This window comes from Poecilia formosa, unplaced genomic scaffold (assembly GCF_000485575.1).
Source record: "Poecilia formosa unplaced genomic scaffold, Poecilia_formosa-5.1.2 Scaffold557, whole genome shotgun sequence".
Classification (NCBI taxonomy): domain Eukaryota; kingdom Metazoa; phylum Chordata; class Actinopteri; order Cyprinodontiformes; family Poeciliidae; genus Poecilia; species Poecilia formosa.
Window position 1 is genome coordinate 137,452 of NW_006800496.1, and position 21,750 is coordinate 159,201.

The 21,750-nt window shown below is 39.8% G+C and overlaps 2 protein-coding genes across 2 annotated transcripts; both read right to left on the reverse strand.

The window, feature by feature from the left end:
- Positions 1–2,422: 2,422 nt before the first annotated feature.
- On the reverse strand, positions 2,423–9,640 carry mcrs1 (microspherule protein 1). The gene is made up of 14 exons (XM_007540739.2): positions 9,465–9,640; positions 7,736–7,901; positions 7,513–7,651; positions 7,251–7,415; positions 7,002–7,111; positions 6,805–6,913; positions 5,766–5,904; positions 5,447–5,522; positions 5,304–5,332; positions 4,780–4,872; positions 4,239–4,321; positions 4,076–4,163; positions 3,670–3,797; positions 2,423–2,732 (listed from the first exon to the last, which is right to left on the reverse strand). The coding sequence occupies exons 2-14, from the start codon at positions 7,888–7,890 to the stop codon at positions 2,646–2,648; spliced, it is 1,401 nt and encodes a 466-aa protein (XP_007540801.1). The 5' UTR covers positions 7,891–7,901; positions 9,465–9,640; the 3' UTR covers positions 2,423–2,645.
- Positions 9,641–12,079: 2,439 nt separating this feature from the next.
- On the reverse strand, positions 12,080–21,519 carry cyp27b1 (cytochrome P450, family 27, subfamily B, polypeptide 1). The gene is made up of 9 exons (XM_007540740.2): positions 20,395–21,519; positions 17,934–18,124; positions 17,431–17,621; positions 17,053–17,253; positions 16,467–16,630; positions 16,209–16,375; positions 16,044–16,125; positions 14,549–14,746; positions 12,080–13,010 (listed from the first exon to the last, which is right to left on the reverse strand). Exons 1-9 carry the CDS (start codon positions 20,620–20,622, stop codon positions 12,897–12,899), a joined length of 1,536 nt encoding a protein of 511 aa, XP_007540802.1. The 5' UTR covers positions 20,623–21,519; the 3' UTR covers positions 12,080–12,896.
- Positions 21,520–21,750: the final 231 nt, after the last annotated feature.

A 21,750-nucleotide genomic window follows, 5' to 3' on the forward strand; every position in this document is an offset into this window, starting at 1 on the left:
TGAAGGTTCATACGGAGGCAGCAACTTAACTGCAGCCTTCATTCTCTGACTGATAATAATCTGAGCATATTAGAATGCCAGAATGGCCCAGTCAAAGCACAGACCTACATCCAGTTGAGAATCTATGGCAAAACTTGAACACTTTTGTTCACAGACACTCTATTTGCTGTCTGACTGAGCTTCAGCTACTTTGCAAAAAAACAGACAAACAAACAAACAAACAAACAAACAAAACTGGCAACATTTCAGTCAAAGCTTGTAGAAACTAAATGAGAACTTTTTTTGTTGCTATAGCAACAAAGAAGTTGCTTCAAACAACCGCAGGTCATATTCTTCAGATTTGTAAATTAAAAATGTGAAAACCACATATTATTTTCCTTTTGTCACATAAAATCACAGTAAAATATATTTAGGTTTGGAGATGTACTGTGACTAAATGTGTAAAAGTTTTTATTCACAGAGAAAGCTGGGGTAAAAAAACTTTAACCTAACCACATGGAACAAGCTCCACATGAGATTAATGGATTTATTACATTAATCTCAACTTACAGACAACACCAAGACAGAAAAGAGTAGCAGTCAAAATCAGTTTGAAACACAATTATTTACTATTGCAGTATATATAAAATAAAAAATTTACCTCAGATAAATATACATACTGTTAAAGGAGGTAATACATTTGTTTTATTGCCACTAAACCAACCTATCCTGCTGTCTCTGTGTCCTCTGTCTCAGGGCCCTGTGAGGGGCTCAGTCTGAAGGTTTAGTGATTTGGAATGACACACATCTGAGAAGAAAAAAATGACAACTATGTGTGTCCAGATCGGACCGCGCTGTTGCGTAAACTGTGGCTCAGGGTTGCCTGTTTCCATTGTTTGACTTAGCCGGGCTAAGCTGCGCCACGTTTGATGAACCCAGTCAAAACAGGTCTGAAGACTGTTGACATGGCAACAGGGGATTCACCAGACGGTGCTCTGATTTATTGTTCTTCACGAACAAAGGTGGCAGCGAGCTCACTGATTGATTTTAAAAGCCTGAAATGTTGGTCTGTTTGCAGTCTGGACGATAAAAGCTTCAGTTTCCCCTCAGGTGGCGGAGGTCTGCTGTCTCTCAGCTGACAGACACATGGGAGAAAACATCAGGACTTTGTTTCTTAGGTCTTAACCCAAATTATTCCTCTGGGATTTTACAGCAAATTGGATTATTTGTGTTTGTGTTTTTCTCGACAATACCGGGAAGGAATATTCATAACCCTTCAAGTGTTTCACATTTGTCTGTTTTAAAATCACAATAGTTCTTAACTGTAAAGTGGAAGTAAAATGTAACACAAACCCAAAGAGCAGCAAACATTTCGCTTCAGTCAATACTCTGTAGGTTTGTCTTTCACACAGTTACAGCTTTAAGTCTTTTGGTTTGTGTTTCTGCCAATGAGGGACATTTCTTTCCCTGCAAAATACCAGAAGCTCATGCAAATTAGATGAAAAGCCTCTATGAGCTTATAACTGCAACTTTTAGTTGTAACGTTTAGATATTAAATATATTGTAGAAAATTATGCATCTCTTTACAAGCACAGAAGCAGAAAATTATTTAACTAAATAATTACATAACATTTATGGCCACATTATGAAAACATATTTAAGATTAAAATATTATATCAAACCAATAAATAAAAAGAAGACAGACTTAATGAAAAGTTATGTTTAGCTACTACTTATATATTGCTATTTTAGAAGGTAGAATTAGCCTCTTTCGAACACATTTTCCAACTTATTAAATATGACCGGATTTTCCAGAATAAACTAAAAAAAAAAAAAACATTTAAAAAAAGGAATTATTTGAAACTTTCTGGACTTGTGCAGAATTATTCCAGCACGTTTATATTGTATATGCTAAAGATGATCAGATTTATGGACTGTCCTGTATTTATTGCTTTACAGAAGAAGTCTGATATGGACATAATAAAAAGAAGCCTGCTCACCAGGTGACTTATATTCTTAAAAACAATATGCCTCCTTATTTTCATTTTTTTGTTTGTTTACATACATATATTTATCTAGTCTATGGAGAAAACTGACCCTCTGGTTGTAGAAAACTCACAATCATGTTCAGTCCACTATCATGTATACCTGAAGTTTTATTTGAGGAAAAAATGTACCTATTCTTGTTCTTTTCAACTAACAACGGCTTGCAGCTGGAACAGGTTTTATTTTTGGTCTTATTAAGGCCTTTGGATAATTTTGGAGTGCTGATTATTTCTATTTTCTTTTTATATTGTAAGAACAACTTAAAGAGCAGTCAACAGTTTAGACGATGAAATTCTTACCACTAAACTGTGATAGGAGGTAAACTGAGCAAACACGAAGAAGAAATTATTCTTTCAGATGCAGATTTGACTCTTGAAAGCACTAAAAACACAAAATAGGGCATAAGGTAAACAAGTTTATTATTTTTAAAAAAAGCTTGGTGTGAGAATTTAAATACAACGTTCTGAAAAACTGGACACAGCGGGACTGAACCGTGAGTGTCAGCATTAGAAAATAAAACATCCACACAGCACATTAAACATGTTGCTCCAGGATTTAGTCTGTTAAAGAGTCGCACACTGAGGGTCACGGTTACTGCGAGTCCTTTTCTTCTTGGCCTTTCACTGCTGTGTCATCTTAGCAGCTTCAGCTTTTATCAGCGAGATGAGCTCCAGGTTTATTAGGAAGACGAAGCGAAGGCCTGCGATCTGAAGAAACAAAATCAGTAGAGATGTTTCTCATTCAGCTTTAATTAAACATGACCTGGCAGTTCAGTTCCCTTCATGTTTATTACTCACCTTTAAAAAAAAAACAACAACCGTAAAATAAAGTCACATTTTACTACAGTAGCACTTCATATTCATAAATCTGAATGTGAGGTTTGGAGATCAACTTCTTCAGTGAATATTTTCACTGCCTGTGGTAGCAAAATAAACCTGGGTGTTTATTTAGCCTTGTTTATGACAATTAATTGTTTTAAATAGATTATTTCTCTACTCTGTATATCTACACACCATCTAAGTATCAGGTTCTCTACTTTAAAATGTCAACAGTCTGACTTGAATGACATGTTCTCTTGTCTTTTTCATTTTGAAGAGTGGCTAAAACAAACTGGACCTCTGTTTTAAGTTGTCCCATGGAAAAAGGACAACATGGATTAATTAAATATATACATATGTATATAATTAATCCATGGTGTAAAATATGGTGTATATTATGTAACTGAAGGATTTATCAGTCCATCCAGGATTTTGCGATTGTTTTTGTGATTTTTTTTGCAATGTGAATTGAATTTTATTTTTAAATATTTGCAAGGAATTTTGTGAAATTTGCACTTATAAATAATGGAAAATGCAAATTTTTGTTATTTGCCATATTGATCACAGACTATCACCTCACATCAAGTAAGGCTGAGGCAGAAGTGTAGAAGAAATATGAAATACTGCCACCTGCTGGTGGGAGTGAGAAATCATTTAAACTCAATGTTTTTGAGGAAAATCTGACAGAAAACTCACAGTTATGCATTAGCATGAAAAAACATACAGGGCTCTGTTGATTTTCCGTGAATCTCCATAATTGTGGAAGACTTTATACTCATCTAGCAGCATTAAACCTGCAGGGCGCGGGTTACGGCTCTCTCCTCACCTCCACCACCGAGTTGTTGTTTAGCTTCCACTTGTTGCCCGACAGCACCGGTCTGCCGTCGATGTAGATGGGTCTCCTGCCCTCGTTAGCTATGAAGAAGTCTCCATTATTCTTCAGTTTAATTATTCCTGCCAAGACAAACAAGTCGCTGTTAGCTCTGTCACCACGACCTTTAAGAGAAAAAATGGTATTTTCACATCACTTACAATCAATTAAACAAATGATGCTCATTTGTTTAATTGATGAAATGAAATGACTTCATTTGAAGCACAAATGAAGTCATTTGTGCTTCATATTTAGAAGCACAAATGACTCATCTTTCAACGTTTTTCCATTCTGTCTGTCGTTTCTAGCAACCATCATGACATTTTAATTGTTTCTGGCATAACAAGTAGAAATAGCTCACCTTGCTTTCTGGATATTTTCCAAGCGGGTCCCTCTAGTGACAGATCGACGTCTATCTGCTTGTCCTTCGTCGCTCTGCCCAGTGTAATCTGAACGAACACAGTTCTTAAGTCTCACAGCATAAGAACTTATAACAACAAGAGCTTTCAGAAGCGTCTTCCCACCTCTCTTGACCTCATGAGGTATCGCACCATTCGTCCTCGTAACGCTGCCAGTGTCTGATTGTCGAAGTCGGGCATGCTCATCCCTGGAGGTGAAGGACAAAAACGAGTTCTGCGTGTTTAAATTAATCAAAGCAATTTAGCATTTACATCTTTCTTCTTCTTTGTAAAGGCAACCAAAACATTTAACGTGTAATTCTGCAACTTTACGATCAAAAAGTTCAACGTATTTTATTGGGATTTTATGCGATAGACCAACATAAAGTATAATAGTTAAGAGGAAGAAACATGATACATAGCTTTTGAAACTTTAACAAACAAAAGTCTAAAAAGATGGATGAGCATTTTTAATCAAATTCAAAACTATATTTTATTTTATTTCTATTTATTTCTGAGTCTTGTTTCTGGCTGGTAGCTCAAATGATACGTAACCAAAACTTTAGCTGATGCTGGCCTCACTTGGAGCATCATCTTCCTTTCACTCCATCACTATGTTTTATTTTTGCTTGGTTTTAAATAGAAAATCTCACCAAAAGCCACCTACCTGTGATGCTGTCCACCAGGACCTGCCACCGAGGCAACTCCTGCTCCAGCTGTCTGATCTCCCGTTTCTGGTGACGGTCTGAAATCATCAGCTCTGAAGGGAAACGACAACAGAAACAATTTCACAAAGGAGAAACAGCTTAACTATATGCAGCTTTCCAAACATCTCAGTCATTTGCTTTCTGTTTGATATATAAAATACTAGAGTTCACTTTCAACTTATAACAACCATTTTGACAGAAGGTGGTGCTTTAAATATGTGATGTGCAAAAACAAACTGGAATGAAGGACAGACAACACTGGGATCAAGGGTATTCTCTAGAAATAATTATAAGAGAAGAAATGTACCAAAGACACAAAGTATCCGTCAATAGCTGCTGTCAGCAGAGAGGCGCAAATATTTACTTCCTTATCAAAAGGTGAAGAAATAGCTTGGACTGATGTAACGTTAGACAAGAGAGCCTCTGACAAAAACCAATATTTTATCTCTCCAGCTACAATGAACTGAGCAACTTGATGTCTTACCGTGTTCCAGCACCTCGTCTCTGCTGTCCCTGCATGGAAGAAAAACAGCAGCAGCTTTTAGTAGCAGAAGTAAAGCAGCGCCCGAGGAAGCATATTACATATGAAAAAGTCATTTTAATTTCTGCATTTAAAAACACACTCACTTTAATTTCACATCATCAACCATCTGCTCTGCATCAGAGAAGTTGAGGACTTGGTCACCTTTAGGAAGGGGCTGAACTGCAGGACAAAAATCAGACGACTTAGCTCAAGTGTTTCACTGAAATCAACAGGTTCTGATAATAATTATCTTATATTTATTATGTTTTAAGACATCAGGCTGTCCATTAAAATAATATCAGCGAAGACAACAGTTTGCATTTTTCCTTATTTGATTGTCGCTGCATGAGTCGAGCTGAATCAACTAAAACTGCACCAGAATTTGAACGTTTTAGACTGAAATGATCGGCCGACCGAACTCACCGCTCTGGTCGTCTAGCAGGTAGTACTGCTTCAGCAGCTGCCAGTGAACCATCAGGCTCTTGGGGGTGCGAGACGGGTGAAAGATGCCTGGGTGTTTGCTCAGAAGCTCCTGGAAAACGTCCATTTTAGGCTGACTGGTCTGTTTAGAAAGAAGCGGCATGTGAATGAAACATAAATCTAAAATCAGAAGTCTTTGTTTCTGCAGGTAAACAAATGATCAGCGGGTCTAATCTGTGAAAGATTGATTGGTTGCAGCCTGCAGGATCCGTAATCTGACGAATACGGTACGATTTTTGCAAGCTGAACAATCATACAGATGTTACCTTGAAACTTCCAACATACGAGAACATTTCTACTGAAAAATGTTCGTGTTTAATTAGCAAGAAATTCACTAAATTAACAAGGGATCCTGCCAAAGGATTAGGAAATGTTGGCAGCCTTTTAAAGAGGTAAAGGCTCCATGTTCTGTAGAAAATACACACAGCTGTTAGTGTTTGTAGCTGCAGTGAATTAAATGATTCAAACTGTGAAACAGAGTTTTCTTTACTTATATACATAAAACTGGACACTGCTGTTTAATCTGAGGTCAACTTATAGAGGACAATAGAATATCTTGTGACTTTTACATTTTGAGGTTTATAAAACAAACCTGTCTTTTAAAGCAGTAAATTTGACATAGAGTAGATAATGGTTTTAGTTTTATTTATAGATCCATCCGTCCCATGATCCTAATGGATCTAACTGCTAATTTGGTTTTCACTGATGCAGAGACAGAAATTGTTTCACTTTTACTAAACGTTTTATTAAAGCCGTCACATTTTGAACTCATCCTGAAAGTCGAAAAAACAAATCTTTAGTTATTAATAGCTTTTACAGAGAAATAAGAATCGACTATAATCCGGCTCAGCAGGTCAAAGCTTCGCAAAATCAGTAATCAGAAATCTACCATGAATCTTCAAATATATTTCATATTCCTGAAGTTTCAGACAACAGAAAAATAAAAACTGAGCGGTCACAAAACAAGTAATTTGTTACTTACTGAACCAATCTTGGCCAGCAGCGCCTGCTCCCCCTGACTGAACAGAGCTTTGCTTTGGATTGCTGCGATTGCCTCTGGGTGAAGCTGCCGCATGGCCTGCCATGCCAACCTGATGGAGAGACGCAAAAACGGCAACGTGCTTAGAAAAATCCATGAGGGAGAAAGGATAAAACCACAGAACCAGACGAAGCTCCTACTTGGAGATGACGGGGTCGTACAGCAAAGCGTACCACCTCTCTTTAATTTCCCTCAAGGTGAAGCGGCAGCTGAACTTCACCCCCAGATGAACTGAAGTTAGGTCACTAGTCTGGACACAAGGGACGACACACAGACATAACGATGAAGAGTTTCACTCACCAGTGTCGCATCATAACAGAAAATAACTAAAAAAAAAATCGATCATACAGGAGAGATTATTGGTTCTGAACAGAGTTTTTTGTGCTCACCTGTAGCACAGCATTTATTAGCAGAAGGTCGTCTGTGGGTTTCCAGCGACCCAGATCTTTAGTCATATGTAAAGGCTGCTTGGTTTTCTTCACTCTTTTGGGCAGAGGTGAAGGGTTTAGCATCATGGCGAGAGGCGGTGTGAGCGCAGTTCCTGATTTTGTCACCTTACAACAACAACAACAACAAAAAAAAAAAAAAGAAAAATACATCAGTATAACTATTTCATATTTTTCCATTTCTTGACAATCTAAAATGTTGTACCTTTTTCTTTTCTATAGGCGAAGGTTCACTGCCCAAACAGCGAATAGGCTCCATGACAGGAGGCCCTTTGACTCGACTGGACGACTTCACCAGGCTGCTCTCCACCAGCTCATCGTCAAACTTCTTTCTTTTTATTGACCTTTGGTTGCAGAAACATTAATGAGAAATGGAGACATTCTTAAATGCAGCATGATGGCATCATTTCTGTGTAACCTAACAGTACCTGGATGAACTTCTCCTCTTGGGAACGCCGACTCCAAATGCTTGTGTTGCCGTCCTTTTCACATCTTTCACTCCAAGCGACTCTTCATCCTCTGACCGGCTCTGAACACCAGACACCCCCACTGATGCGCCGACCCCTGGGTCACCGGCCTGCATCTCTTCATTCACTGAAGGAAGCATATTGGAAATCTGCTGCAGCATTTCGCTAAATACATTGTACTGTGGATGAGGGGATATTCAGAGTTTCCCCAATTTTTTGCTGAGCATTTTTTATACTTTTTACTGTTTTCAGAATGAAATCTTTGCTCATTTTTACATCTTGGTGAATTATCCTCTTAAAGATGTTATTTTTCTGCTCTGCATTTCATTCTTATTCATAACCCTTGATTTTGCAGTCTTTTGTTGTCCCCGTCTCCACATTTTGCTGTCATCAAATAGAAAATTATATTATTTTTTTGCTACGGTAGTACAATTTTCTAGCTTTCATTCACAATGTCTCATTGTGAATAAAATATGGGTTTATAATATTTAAATACCACAACATTCTTTTTTAATTGACATTTTCCACAATGCCCAAACTTCTTCTGAATCGGGATTGTGGATTTAAAAACAAAGATTTTTTGTTTAATTTTTAATTTTTAGATACATTTTTAATAATGTGATTTTTTTTAGACTTATAGACAGATTTTTTTTATTTCCTTTTTAAATGTAAAATAAACCATTTATGGTTATTTTATCAGAAGGACATTTTTGCCCTGGCTCCTATTAAATAAAATTAATCTACAGCTGCAAAACCAGTTGAACCTGTTTGGTTGATTTATTCATTTTGTTTTTTTGGTACTGCTGTTTTATGAAAAGAAAGAATCACAATGTTGATTTTATATTGATTTTCATCAACTTTTGTAACAAGAGAATAAGATACTTTATTCATCATATCAAGGCAAGTTGAGTAATTTCTATATTTAGCACACATTTGTAGCTTAATGACCGAAAAGGGGCCAAACAAACAAGAAAACAACAAAAAAACATCCACTGTACTGTCGTTTTATTACGGGGTAATTCCTATGCTGATGTTCTCAGTCCAATAGTCTTTCGATGTAAAATCATTACTCGATTCTGGTTCATTTTTGGTCAAAGTGATTATTTACCAGTGTAAAAAGGATAAAGATTCCCTTCTCGCTCTAAAGCCCCGACTTTCAACTTATACTACAAGGTGAAGTAATATTACAAATACAGGTAGGATAAGAATATATGTTATATAACTTGAAATTCTATAAAGCAGTACCACTGTTTACACCTTTTTACACTGCAAATTCATATTTTGCAGATAAATGTTCATTTTTGGACAAACTAAGTACTGAAAACTAGCGAAAGTACAAGAGTAGAAATTAGTTGAAGGTGTCTTATGTGGACTTACAGTTAATAATTTTTCATTCACAATAATTAATTGATGAGATGTTTGTAGCTTTGTACTTCCTTTGTTTACATGCGATGCTAGTTTGAGGCCTTTTTCTGTTTTTTTAAAAGGTGGCATAAAGTTACACAATAACATAAAAAAGCAAAATGTTAACCGAGGACAACATTTAACAACAGTCTGATTGGCTGCATAACAAAAACACCAGAGTGGTTCTTTTTAACGGATCATGTTAGCTAAGCTAACACAGTCATCCTGCGGTAACGAGCGCTTCTTTCCAAGCTAGGAAGGCTAGCTCTGCTATCTTATCACTCACCTTTTATATGTAGCTCGGTGTCAGTCCCTTACAAATCCCACGTTCAATTTATTCTTAATTAATCCTCTTTTACAAAACTACCTTGAAACATTTAACGTCCAACTAGTTAGCATTAGCCGCTCGGCTACATTCATGTTTTCTTCCTGGTTTTCTATTTGGGGAAACGGTTTGGCAAACAGCCTTAAGATGCACTACCGCCACCTTGCGGACCGGACCGAAACAGACCCGGGCTGCCTTAAAACGCACTTTCTGTTCACGCAATGCACACAATAAAGGTTTGTGTAATTCGTTGTAAAATAATAAAAAATATATGTATTTATAAGTTATATTTGTTGCAAGTTGGCAAAATGTTGTTTCCAAATGGTTCGTAATCCTCTTTATTTTATTCTCCAAGATATTTTCCAGTGTTTTTACTCTTTTACATCATTTTTATTTTTAAGTAAAGAATAAAATTTTTGTACTTCTCCATCTCAAAAAACAAATTAAAGTAGTAGTAGAATTAAAGTACACAAATATATATTCTCTTTGAAAAGCATACATGGAAATTTTAATAATTAGAACTTAAAGGAATTAAAGAATAAAAGAAAGAAAAACAGAGGATTTTCAAGTCTGAGAAAGATATTGTCATAGCCATTTTTGTACTGTTTTACTGCAGCAATGGAAGGAAGTACATTTTATTGGCTTGTATTATTAAAGTATGCATATGTCTCTTGGTTTTTCCATGACACCTTCAGATTCAAATAAAACATGTCAAATGTTTTGTCTAGACTTGGCTCAAACACGTTTTAAGATTCAAACACAAAATCCCAAGTTTTTCATTTCGAAATAGGACCATAAGCTGTTTGAAAGAAGATTGAAATAAATATTTTGTGTTGATGTCTGTGGCATCCTATTCATGTATTTGTTGCAAGTTCAGAAGACCATCAAACACACAAAAGTGTTAATTTAGAAACAAACTTGATCTTCAGCACCAAAACTCAGTGACAGCCAGAAGATGGGGCATTTTTTTCCTCTCAGATGTCATGACCACAGGAACATGTTGCAGCAGAAAGGGAAGGTCCCTGTCTCGAGATCCTCAAGATTTTTTCCTGGTCAGCGGTTGAACAGGCGGCTCTGGTACCATATTATTTTTTTTCCAATCAAACAAACAACATAAACTGTGTTCACAGTGCACTGGTGAACAGGAAATGTCAAAAACACAGACATCAACTTATGTAACTCTAGAAATGCATCTCTGTAATGCTGCATGATGTATAAGCTCTCCTTAACTTGGTGAAGCTCTGCCTCCTAGTTCTCCTTGCTGACTACATAGTCATGTAATATTAGCATAGTCTGTTTTTTGATAATTGTTTCTGAAACTTCTCAGTGGAGCCTCAAACATTTTATTGCAGAATTGACTAATAACTAACATCCACTGGTTTATGGGATGTGAAATTAGATCTAGATCAACAATCATTTCCTGTTTTTGAAATCATTTTGATTTTTTTTTGTGGGGTGTTTTTGGTGTCTGATCCAGGGAGCGCTATAACATCCCAACTGATCCCCCTCGAGCCGCCACTAAACTTCAGGACATTTTAAAAAGTAAAATATGAAAGTGGCAGGAATCCATTTTCAGTCCCTGCTCACTGGTCCCCAAAACTAAAATCCGGAGTGAGAAATTGCTTTTACAAGTCACCGGATTGGTAAACACATTCCCTCTACGTGTAATTTAATGTTGGTATAAATCCAGCTGTTGTCAGGTTGGTTCAAAAACATCATTGAACAAGATGTAATGAACAAAATCACAGCAAGTACATATGAGTAAAGTGAAAGCTGAGGTTCTCCACAAGATTTCATCCCATAGAGCTCAACTTAAACCATTTTTCAAATATAAAACTGCAAACTACCAGGACATGACCGTCCAACGAAAAGCAGCCCATGGTAGCTCTGGAGGAGCTGCATAGATCTGCAGATCAGCTGGAAGAATATGACAGTCACTCTAAGGGTTGCACTTATAGAGAAAAATGACTTGAAGACCTCCATTAAATGTCCTCTGCAAAAATGTGAGAGAAAGTGATCTGGTCAGATGAGACCAAAATGTAACTTTCTGGCTTTCTTGCAAAACAACCAGAGACACAATGGTTTCAGTCAAAGCAAATGTGTCCATTAGAATGGCATAGTCAAAAGTACAAATATAAATCTAAGGATCCACAATCTGTGGAAAGACTTAAAAGTTTCTGATTCTGTAGAAGTTGAAAGCTGAAAGAGAAACACCCAGAGACTTCCAGCTGAAATGCAGCACAGGACGGATCTGCAGAGGTTTAACTCAGGCAGCCTCAATAAAGATGCTTTCCACATTTCTCATACTTTTATTTGCACAAAAAAAAAATATCGAAAACCATGCAATATTTTTACTTCAACTTCACATATAAGCACCAACTTGACCTTCCTAGAAGATCCATGTAAAATCTATTGAAATGTGTGAGATTCAAACGGATATTTCTGCAAGTTATTCATTTCACCATTGAGATTATGATGCTTTGGGAGCGTTTCATGTCAATCTGCAGCTTTTACCCCCCTTTAGCAGACATAAACGAATGGACGTAAAGATACATAAATAAATCATGGACAGGACATTTTTAATTGACTAAAGCGTCAATTAGCGATACACATTTATTGACATTTACAGTAGCAGCTTCATATTGTGTCACACTGGAATAAATACAAAGGTGAAATTCATAAGATTTTGCAGAATAATGCCACATCAGTAACTTGGACATTTAGATGACCTGACGCACTGCACTTCCCGTTTCAGGACATTACATCTGTGAATTCAGTGACATCACACAGGTATGTTCTCAATAGCTGCCTTTTAAAACATTTTCCCTGACAAAACGTACTGGTCCCACTATATTAATCATTACACCTGGACAGCAATCAGCTCCAACGTTTCAACACAAAAATGTTCACATATTCAGGACACAGTAAACATGCTTAATAGTGCAATATTTCTAATTCATAAGTTTTACAAGATTCAAGAAAGAACAAAAAACAAATCCACTTAATTCGAGCACAGCTCGCATCCATTCGTAACTTGAACTGATCTAATGAGTCCAACATGAAGTTCTAGAGGTTTTTCTCTAGAAACAGTGCAGACAGGTAACTCATGTTTTCTCTGTCACATCTTTCTCAGCATTAATTGTGCCGTTAAGCCCTCTCCCTCGTTATGCGCCGGCCAGCACGCGCCGGGCTGCAGATTAGGTGGGCTTTTCTCCCAACTGTGTCAAAGGTCGAAGACTCGCTTTGACATGACCCGCTGCGCCTGAGCAGCCCCGTGGTGCATGCGATAACGCTGCCCTGCCTGTTCTCCCCACCTCACACGGCCTGAGTAAAGGGCAGCCTGGGCGGCAGCGGGGACAGCTCACGTTCACCCATCGGGATCACAAGAGGAGTTCATCGTTCAACAAACTGCAGGTTGATGGCATTTTCAGGAACGAGGAGCGTCCGAGTCATCGGCTTCACAGAATTACCCTCAGGGTCTGGCTTCACCTCAAACTCCATCAGGATCTGACAAGAGCAGGGACACAACACAGCAACTCGAAATTAATACACAAATAAGCATATAAGCAAGTCCTGGGCCGTTATGGGAAATCCCTCGGCCACATAATCCATTTATAAGGAATGAGATTTGCTTAATTACTTTAATCCTCTAATTGTAATTTGTGCTCTTATTCGTTTTGCCTAAACGTTGAGTTAACAGCTGATGAACGTCATTAGAAATATTAACATCGTCAAAGACAACTCTCAGAAATGAACTCGGTAGAAAATAGCTGACAAGGTACTAATATAAAACTCTAAAATAATATTGCAACACCAGCTGTTTCTGGAGCCACGACATTGAATAAAGGACTGAGGTAATACGAACCATTTTCCTGATTTGGTTCTCGATTCCCGATCTTTAATGTTGTACTTTTGGAACCAAAATCCCTGACTTCTGTTTTGTCTGCCTCTCACTCACTGATACGACAGAAAACCTGACTCGATGACAGTACTGGACTATATGGCTATGAGACGACGGTGAAATAAAGATGCCTGTGTTCCCACATGGAAATAGTCAGAAAGATTGTTATTTATGTGAGCGAGAGAGAATGTGAAGACGCTAATTAAATGTTGCCCAAGAATGGAGCCTTGAGGTACGCCACATGTCATTTTTGTTTGCTTAGATATACAAGTGACCCAAAGTCTTTCAAGCAAGAGTTGACCTAGTTCAGCGTTTCAAGAGAAAATCTTTTCTCTGGAGAAGAAATAAGCTTAGCTGAAAGTGCAAAATAGGTTTTAAAGTCTTAATACACCTTTAAGGCATCCAAATTCCTTAATAGTTCCTGATTAAGTGACTGAACAGCTGTTTTTATCATGAAAAAATAAAAAAATCAGATAAAGCTTTTTCTTAGAGGCACCAACATTTAGCTGGTGGCTTTAAGGGAAAGGCACCAGCTAGCTAATTCTTAACCAATTCTGCTAGCAAGCAGAATTAGCTAGCTTGCTGATTCTGCTACCAAGCAGAATTGGCTAGCTTGATGATTCTGCTTCCTAGCAGAATCAGCAATTGTGTCATTATTAGGCAGCTAAAGAGACAGATGGACATTTATTTTTTCTCAGATATAAATGTAGATAAGATTTTAGTTCAAGTCTATCAAAACAAAATTGTAACATTTAATATGTTAGCTGGTAGCAGCTTTAAAAGCAGAGTTACGATGCTCATATACTTCAATGCAGCATATCAGCACAGTTTATCTGTTCCCACAAAATAGGTCAATGGTGAAACCAAACCATTACATCATATTATACAGTTGTTACATTCAGTTAAACCTGCCGTTATGTAGGAATTCATCTATTAATGTCACATAGTTTCAGCCTTGTGCTGTAGTCCCCATAATGCACATTTCCCTTTAGATTCTTCATAAGGTACAGAACTCAGTTCTTGAACCAGAGCAATAACCGATTGGTGAAGATATGCTTTGCAAGTGAAGACTTTTCAGCAGGTCAAAGGGTCATATCAAGTCACCTTGGTATGAAAAACAAAGGATTAAGTTAGGCTAACTTACTCGAGATAGAGCGAGGTAGAGCTCCAGCTCCGCAATCCGGCGACCTATGCAGCTGCGTTTTCCCACACCAAAGGGAACTGAGGCGTAGGGGTGATGAGCCTCGTCTTTGTTAAACCAGCGATAGGGATGGAAATCATCTGGATTCTGAAACACAGCCGGGTCCCGGGATGTGGCAAATTGGCACAAAGTGATCAAGGTCTGTAGGAGAAGAAGCTCTAGTCAGATGTATAGAGAGACCATTATAGATTTTGCAAATTGATTTTTCCCGACATTCATCTGCCAGCATGTGGATATATGAACCGTTATTAACAGAAATTACATCAAGATTCAGAAGAAGATCATTCAGAGCATGACTAAAGCAATGCTAGGCTACATAACCTCCCAAAGCAACTGTAGCCACTGTTTTTTGTTTGGCACAAGTAAATCTTTTTATCCCCGACATGAACGTCTTCGGTTCACAAGTTCAAAAGAATCAGAGTCCAGAAGCAGCAAAACAGATGAGGGAAAAGTCCCGTAATAACTGCTTTCATGCTGTTATTGTTTTTTTTAGAACAGAAACCCAAATTGGGAATATGAAAAGTGGGTTTCCACTGAGTGGAACGGCCCGGCTCGGTGCGGTTCCACTGTATTATTTTGTCTGTTTCCACTGTAAAAACGGCCCATACAATCGACCCGTAATGCACCATTTCTGGGCTTCCTTCAGTTTCAGGTCCATAAGACAATTGTACGGGTAGGGTGGAGCTGCTGGCGTCAATCCATTTATTGGAGGACAGAAAAAAGTCACTGCATAATAATGCATTATGATTATTGTTGGACTAATATGACATCATATTGGGCATTTGGGCTTAACCCCGTCTGCTCAGCGAGAGTCCAACTGGTGGTGGAAATACTGTCTTGACCATAAAATTTTACAACAGTGGAATCAAAGAGTTAGTTATTACTTTTTAAAAATCCCTGGATTTCCAGTGAAAGCTGTACATTTAAAGAAAAATCTACACTTTCAAAGCAAGTTTTTCCTGTAACCCCCCCCACCCCCCCACCAACTTCCAAATGGATTGTAAAATTGCTGCTTTGCAAAATATTTGTGTTAGGGGACAGAACCTGAAGCTACATCAGGATGAGCAAGTCCAGTCCTATGCTGCATGTTTTATGTCTTATAACCCTGCATAAACACACTTGATTTCAATGAATGGATCCCAAAAAACTTGGGGCGAAGCTTCATCTAAGACATGCAGGTCATTAGTCCATAAGGAGTGAGACTGTCCACCTTTGATCTCGACTAGAGGTCTCATAACCCAACCCTTGAGGTTTAGATGTGCGTCTGCTTCAACATGCTGAATAGTCTGTCCATTATCAAGACTTTGTAAAGGTTGTGTTAGATCAGGAATGCGTCAAAAAGTTTCAGGACTCTGGACCTCGTGAACTAAAGTTGATCTAGATGGCGATCCAGTTTGTTTGACAACTAGAAGTATTTTCACATGTTGCTTTGACTCACATTTTTAGGAATGAGGTAGCCTCCCACCTCGATGTCCTTCTCTGAAATGACCCGCGCATTGGCAGGAATAACTGGGTACAGCCTGGAAAAACAAACAAACAAACAAAAACGTCAGACAGAGTGAAACATGTAAACTGCAGATAAATCAGTATAACCGAGTTATACCTAAGCGCTTCCTTGACTGTGGCCTTCATGAGGGGCATACGGGCCACGTCTGTGTTGTCCGGTATTCTTCGACCCTCCAGTACGGTCAACACCTCCTCCCTGAGTGCATCTTGGATCTCTGGGTGACGGGAGAGCTCGTACAGAGTCCAGGACATGGTGCTGGAGATCTGAGGCGAAAACCCAACAGGACTGCTTTAACCTACTTATGGACTCTGAGTCAAGTAAAATCTGCCAGGAGAAAAAAAAACCCTGTCTTACCGTGTCGACTCCAGCCAGAAGCAGCTCTGTGACATTGCTGTAGATGGTCTTCATCGGCAGCCCCATCTGTGAGAGGAAGTAGGTGAGATAACGGCCCTCGATTTTCTCCCCCTTGGCGATCTTGTTGGCTTCAGCCGTCAAACGCTGGTCGATGTGACCTTTGGCTGTAAAAGAATCAAAGGCCAATAAGGTAAGGATGTTGCAGATCTACTCAAGTCTTGATGGTAAGTCATATGAAGTTATCCTGAGAACACGCTTGACATTCAGGGCAGATGAGCTCGCAGTGCGTGAGGGTTAAAGACTTTAATCTGTCGATTCTCGATCAAGGCTGATTATTGTACACATGTTTGATGCCTCAGCTTCTCATAAGTCCTCTGCAAGTCTTGAGCGACCAATAAGAGTTCGGGAGAAAAGCACATACAGCACGCTGTATGTATTTATTCACTTATGTTTACGTGTTGCCCTTCAAGCTGGAGCTTCTCTAGATCCTTCTTTAAAATACCCTCAAGAATCAGCTCAAGCCTCTTAGCGTGCCGATCATTTTAAGATCGTTGTTGATGTTTGAGGCGCCGTTTGCTTCGCCTACCAAATTCAAACATGTAGTCCCAGCAGTCGCAGAAGGTTTTCCAGGGTTTGGGATACAGCTGGTGCAGCCAGCTGGGCATGGCCATGGTGAGGAGAGTCATCACAAACATGGTGTTGATGGACTCGATGAAGCGCTCCGTTTCCTCAGGAATGACAGGGTCCAGGCATCCGATTCTGGACTCAAACAGCACAGAGGAGATACCTGAGAGGAAAAAAAAAAGAGAAGACGATAGAGGAGATGAAGAAAATAATTAACTCCATAACTTTTTCTAGGTCTCGTAGGAAATATTAAAATTTTAATGCCGTGCGAGGAGGCGAAAGGCCGTTTTGGTTATGTTGGTTTTTGTGGGTTTGCTTCTCGGACGACGCGGGGCCTTACCCTCGAGGCCGAAGCGGTAGAACTCGCTGGTGATGTCAGTAACGAGGCCTTGGGAGGACCGGCGAAAGCGAAGTTTGGAAATCAGGTCGCTGACAACGCTATTCAGGGTGTCGTCGTAAACTTCCACAGCCTTCGGTCGCAGCATGTGCTTCCCCAAGAGACTTCTCACTTCCTGCCACTCCTCCCCCTCACTGTGGACATAAACAGTGATGTTAGTAACGACAAATGGACTAAATCCAAGTCAACATGTGGGTCAATTAGCATGGAGCCATTGTGCCATCCATTGAATATCTTCTCTTTGGAACATTTTCACATTTCTGACCCAAATACAGCCGATTTTAATGATTGCTGAGATTTAATATCACTAACTGTTGAACCATGTGACATTTTTAGACTGGCCACCTATGTCTGAACAGCTTATTTTTTCACTATCTGGCTGCACTTTTCTTGTAGCTAGTCACTGAACTGGAATCATTGGCGTTTATGGAGGCAGCAACACTTACGCCGTCAAAAGTCCAAAGTTGTGTCCTCTCAGCTTCCTGTAGTCCTTCCAGGATGAAAGGTTCGATCGCATCGGGTGCTGGCCCTCCTGCCTCAGGACCTGCTCTATGAGGGCCGGATCCGCTACATGAACCGTCAGGATGGGGCCGAAGCTCGCCTTCCACACGGGCCCGTAGCGCTGCACTCCTTCCAGCTGGGAAAGAGACAGAGAGGCTTAGAAAAACCCTGCAGGCTACGAAATAACTGGCTTTATCTCTTCATCCGCTCTCTTTTGATTTGCAGTCTCTGTTAGATTAAAGCAGAGCAGAAAATGGGATGCCTGGAGGGCTTTGGTGGGGAAAAAAACTGGACTAAAGCGAAATAGTTTGCATTAAAAATGCATGGCGTCTCAGGCATAATTCTGAATGAACAGATGGGGGTTGAAATATTGAGCTCGCACACACAAATACTGAAACATAATCTGAATATATTATAACATTACAGGAAAAAAACAAATTTCTCTGCTCTGAATAAAATGCTCTTAAGCATCCAGGGTTGCGACTAAAGGGGGATCAGAGGAGCCAGTGGCACCTTCTATACATTTGTTCAGCCCCCGTGCACAAACAGTCCAATATGCAAAGGTGTTTTTATGACTAAACAATATAATCAATTCAGCAGCCGAGTCGGGTCACTTTTTCAGCATTTTCTGGACACTCTCCTGGGAGACTGAGTTGGTCAACAACCTTTTATTTCTTACTTTGTCATGAAAACTGACTGCAAACTAAATCAGAACTCGTGCAGCGTGACAAAATTATGAAGACAAAGTTTTGGTCAGTGGATAAAAACAAGGTTATGAAAAAATATTGTGTGGAAAGAAAGAACCATCTGTCTAACCAGCAGGAAGTAAATGGTAGTTTGAGTTCATCCCTGTATTTGTTGGCTCACTTCCAGTTGAGTTTAAAGATGTGAGCTGTAAAATGCCTTTACTTCCTGTAAGATGCCTTTAGAGTCATTATATTCCTTCCTCACTGATGGCTGAGATGGAGGCTTGTCAAACTACTGTAAGGTCATGGGGGGGATACAAGCACTAAACCCATCAAACAATGACTTCCTAAAGGATGAAGTTTTGTTTGCAGTGCAGTTGTTTGCAGCACTTGGAAAATGAGATGGACTATGCAATAAAACGTCCGGTAAGAAACGGAGAAAATGACAAAGTGTGCCCATCCAGTCTGACAGAGTTTGTGACATTCCTGGAACCGTTTAGGAAGATTTTCTTTTCACAATTTCTCTTGTGCAACATCACTATTGTTTTGCCTGTGGGTACCACGGACTGTGAGAGGAGTTTCCCCCCAAGAAAATCTTCTTTTAAAAAAATAAAATCACCTGCTTTCATTTAAGCTCTAGCCAACGTAAGCATAGCAAAGCAGCGTGCCAAAGCAACAGGAATGGATGAATATTTGTGGGATGAAACTGTTTAGCTGAACAGAAAGAAAGCCAGGGCTGAAATTTGTCATGTGCCTAAAATGTCTTTGATTTATTGGAAAATGATACATTAAAAAAACTTGAAGGAATTTTTGTGGATATTCTATTTGCTCCATTTACATATTAGTGAGCAAAGCTACATGCTTTATCTCTTCTTTGACCCTCATGTGAAAATCTATAGGTCCACAGGTGAAGCCTGTAGTGTAGCACCAGGAACACCAGGACAACAAAAAGCACTAGGATGGCTAATCTGCTTCACGACTTCCAATTTGGTGTTAAATTAAAGGATAATTGTGCTGCTTTTATAAAGAAAAGTTTATTGCATTTTGTTATTTCAAGTTCAAACTCCAAAATACTGAAACTGGTCAGTGCCTATTTAAGTTATTCTACATCAGAGGATGCAAGGTCCGATCCTTAAAGAGCTGCTTCCAGATGCGTCCCTGTGCCAACACACCTGCATCAAATGGCTGAACTCCCTCAGCAGCAGCCATTAATCTGATTCAGGCTGTTGGAGAAGCACTCAGGTCTATGCTGAACAGAGATCCTTCAAAACACATTTTAAGATTCAAGAAATACATACACTGCAAGCAGATGACCAAGCTGCAGAGTCTTTAATAGTCTTATGTCAGGATTTAACTGTGTTTAATTTAAGAATGAATGTAAAAAGAATTTGCCGTTTTGATTCAATAGAGATTCGTCTCCATCACCGTTTTTGACCTTCACGCCTGAATAAAATGACAATTACCAGACAATTAACTAATATTTCAATCATTAAAATGCAGAATATAAACCCAGAGTCTGTTGGGAAGGATTGGGGGTGCAGAAGGAGGGACTCGCCCAGGGCACCATTAAAGCAAGCACCGCCACTGACTAAAATGTGCTGCCAGAAAAAAAAAAACAAAAAACAAAAACAAACAAACAAAAAACCCTGCAGGGATAATCAGTGAGCTGAAGATGGGTCCCCCCTCGGAGCGCCCAACCCTTCCAGCCTCACCTCCTTACCTGTAACTCATGCAGACGGGACAGACCCCCCCTGGCAAACAGGTCCCAGGCGAAGCTGGCGGCCGTCGGTCCGGGCATGTCGTCCAGGGTCCTCACCGCCTGCCGGGCGCTCCCCAGCGGAGGCGCTGCTGCGCTCTCGGCCCACCTCTCCATCCACTTGACTAGGGGGAAGGCGTTGCGGACGGACACTCGAAGCGCTTGCTGCACCATCCTCCTCACAAAGGTCATGGAGCGCTGGTGTCTGTTCGCGGAACCCTTGGGTGTCGATGCTCATTTTGTTTTCCCGGCTGCAGGCTGTATTTATAATGCACAAAGTGCTTCTGGAATCCAGTCAGAGAAAGATGTAAATTTTCTTCTTATAGACCAATCATGGGTGCGAAGACTGGTCTGGTCCCGCCCCGCCTGGATGGGGACTGCTGCTGGGGGAAGGAGGTGTGTCCAATCACAGGGCTTAAGTCAGACCAGCCCAGAAACGGCACACGTGGATAACCTGGATAAATAATGCATGACTTCTGTAATCGCTCAGGCTTATCTCAACCCTTGGGAGGCACTTTGTTCTCCAATATTCCTAAAAATTGACACTTTTCTGGCGACCCACCCTCCTTCCAAGGCCATTGTTAGGGCAAACTGTCTTAACATGGAAATCAGGTGGATTTTTCTCCAAACTGTTAATTGGATAAACATGCATTCTGCAAACCCCAGTGTCTACAACAACAGGGATGAAATAGGTTGCTCTACCATCTGCAGCTGGTTTTGCTTGATGAACTAACCTGCAACCTGCTGTGGCGCTGAATCACCGAGATTCCTGGTGAGGGAGAAATTCTTGACCTGAATTCGTTTGCACTGGAATTCGTCCAAAGTGCACACAGAGTGAGGTGATGGTGAAGTAACTGCCCCCGGGGCCCTGTAGTCAGAATCTGCCCTGACATTTGATTCACCAGAAATCTTAGATCACCCGGTTTCAGAGAAACGCAGTGCGCTGACTGTCAGATTCGAGAGTGATAAAGTCACGCAGAACGTGACGAGAGCTTGAGAGCGTGGAGGCGACATCTGCACCCGGCATGGGATGACGGCTGCAACTTGGCACCAGTCCATATAGGATAGATGAAGTCAAATTCCTCACATCCCTTCACTTCTGCTAGTCTTTATTATCCTCCAGCTGGTAAAATTCTTGTGTAATTCCCACCCGAATCTGAAAAATGTTATTTATTTATTTTGCTTGTCTCTGCTCAGTTTACTGATTGAGCTGTTATCTACCTGACTGGATGCCGAAAGATAAAGTCAACTGTAATTTGTATGTACACACAAAATCCAGCAGGAAAGTGGGCAGGAGATTAAATACTTAGAGATGCACTT

What these genes read in the sequence shown, in the direction of transcription:
- cyp27b1 (XM_007540740.2), bottom strand. Translation starts at nt 20,622, where the DNA reads ATGACCTTTGTGAGGAGGATGGTGCAGCAAGCGCTTCGAGTGTCCGTC. An exon ending in CCCGTCTGCATGAGTTACAG is followed by an intron (nt 18,125 to 20,394) that starts GTAAGGAGGTGA and finishes TCTCTTTCCCAG; the next exon opens with CTGGAAGGAGTGCAGCGCTA. An exon ending in ACAGTCAAGGAAGCGCTTAG is followed by an intron (nt 16,126 to 16,208) that starts GTATAACTCGGT and finishes TTGTTTTTCCAG; the next exon opens with GCTGTACCCAGTTATTCCTG.
- mcrs1 (XM_007540739.2), bottom strand. Translation starts at nt 7,890, where the DNA reads ATGCAGGCCGGTGACCCAGGGGTCGGCGCATCAGTGGGGGTGTCTGGT. An exon ending in CGCCTATAGAAAAGAAAAAG is followed by an intron (nt 7,416 to 7,512) that starts GTACAACATTTT and finishes TGTTGTTGTAAG; the next exon opens with GTGACAAAATCAGGAACTGC. An exon ending in CCTGGTGGACAGCATCACAG is followed by an intron (nt 4,322 to 4,779) that starts GTAGGTGGCTTT and finishes CTTCACCTCCAG; the next exon opens with GGATGAGCATGCCCGACTTC.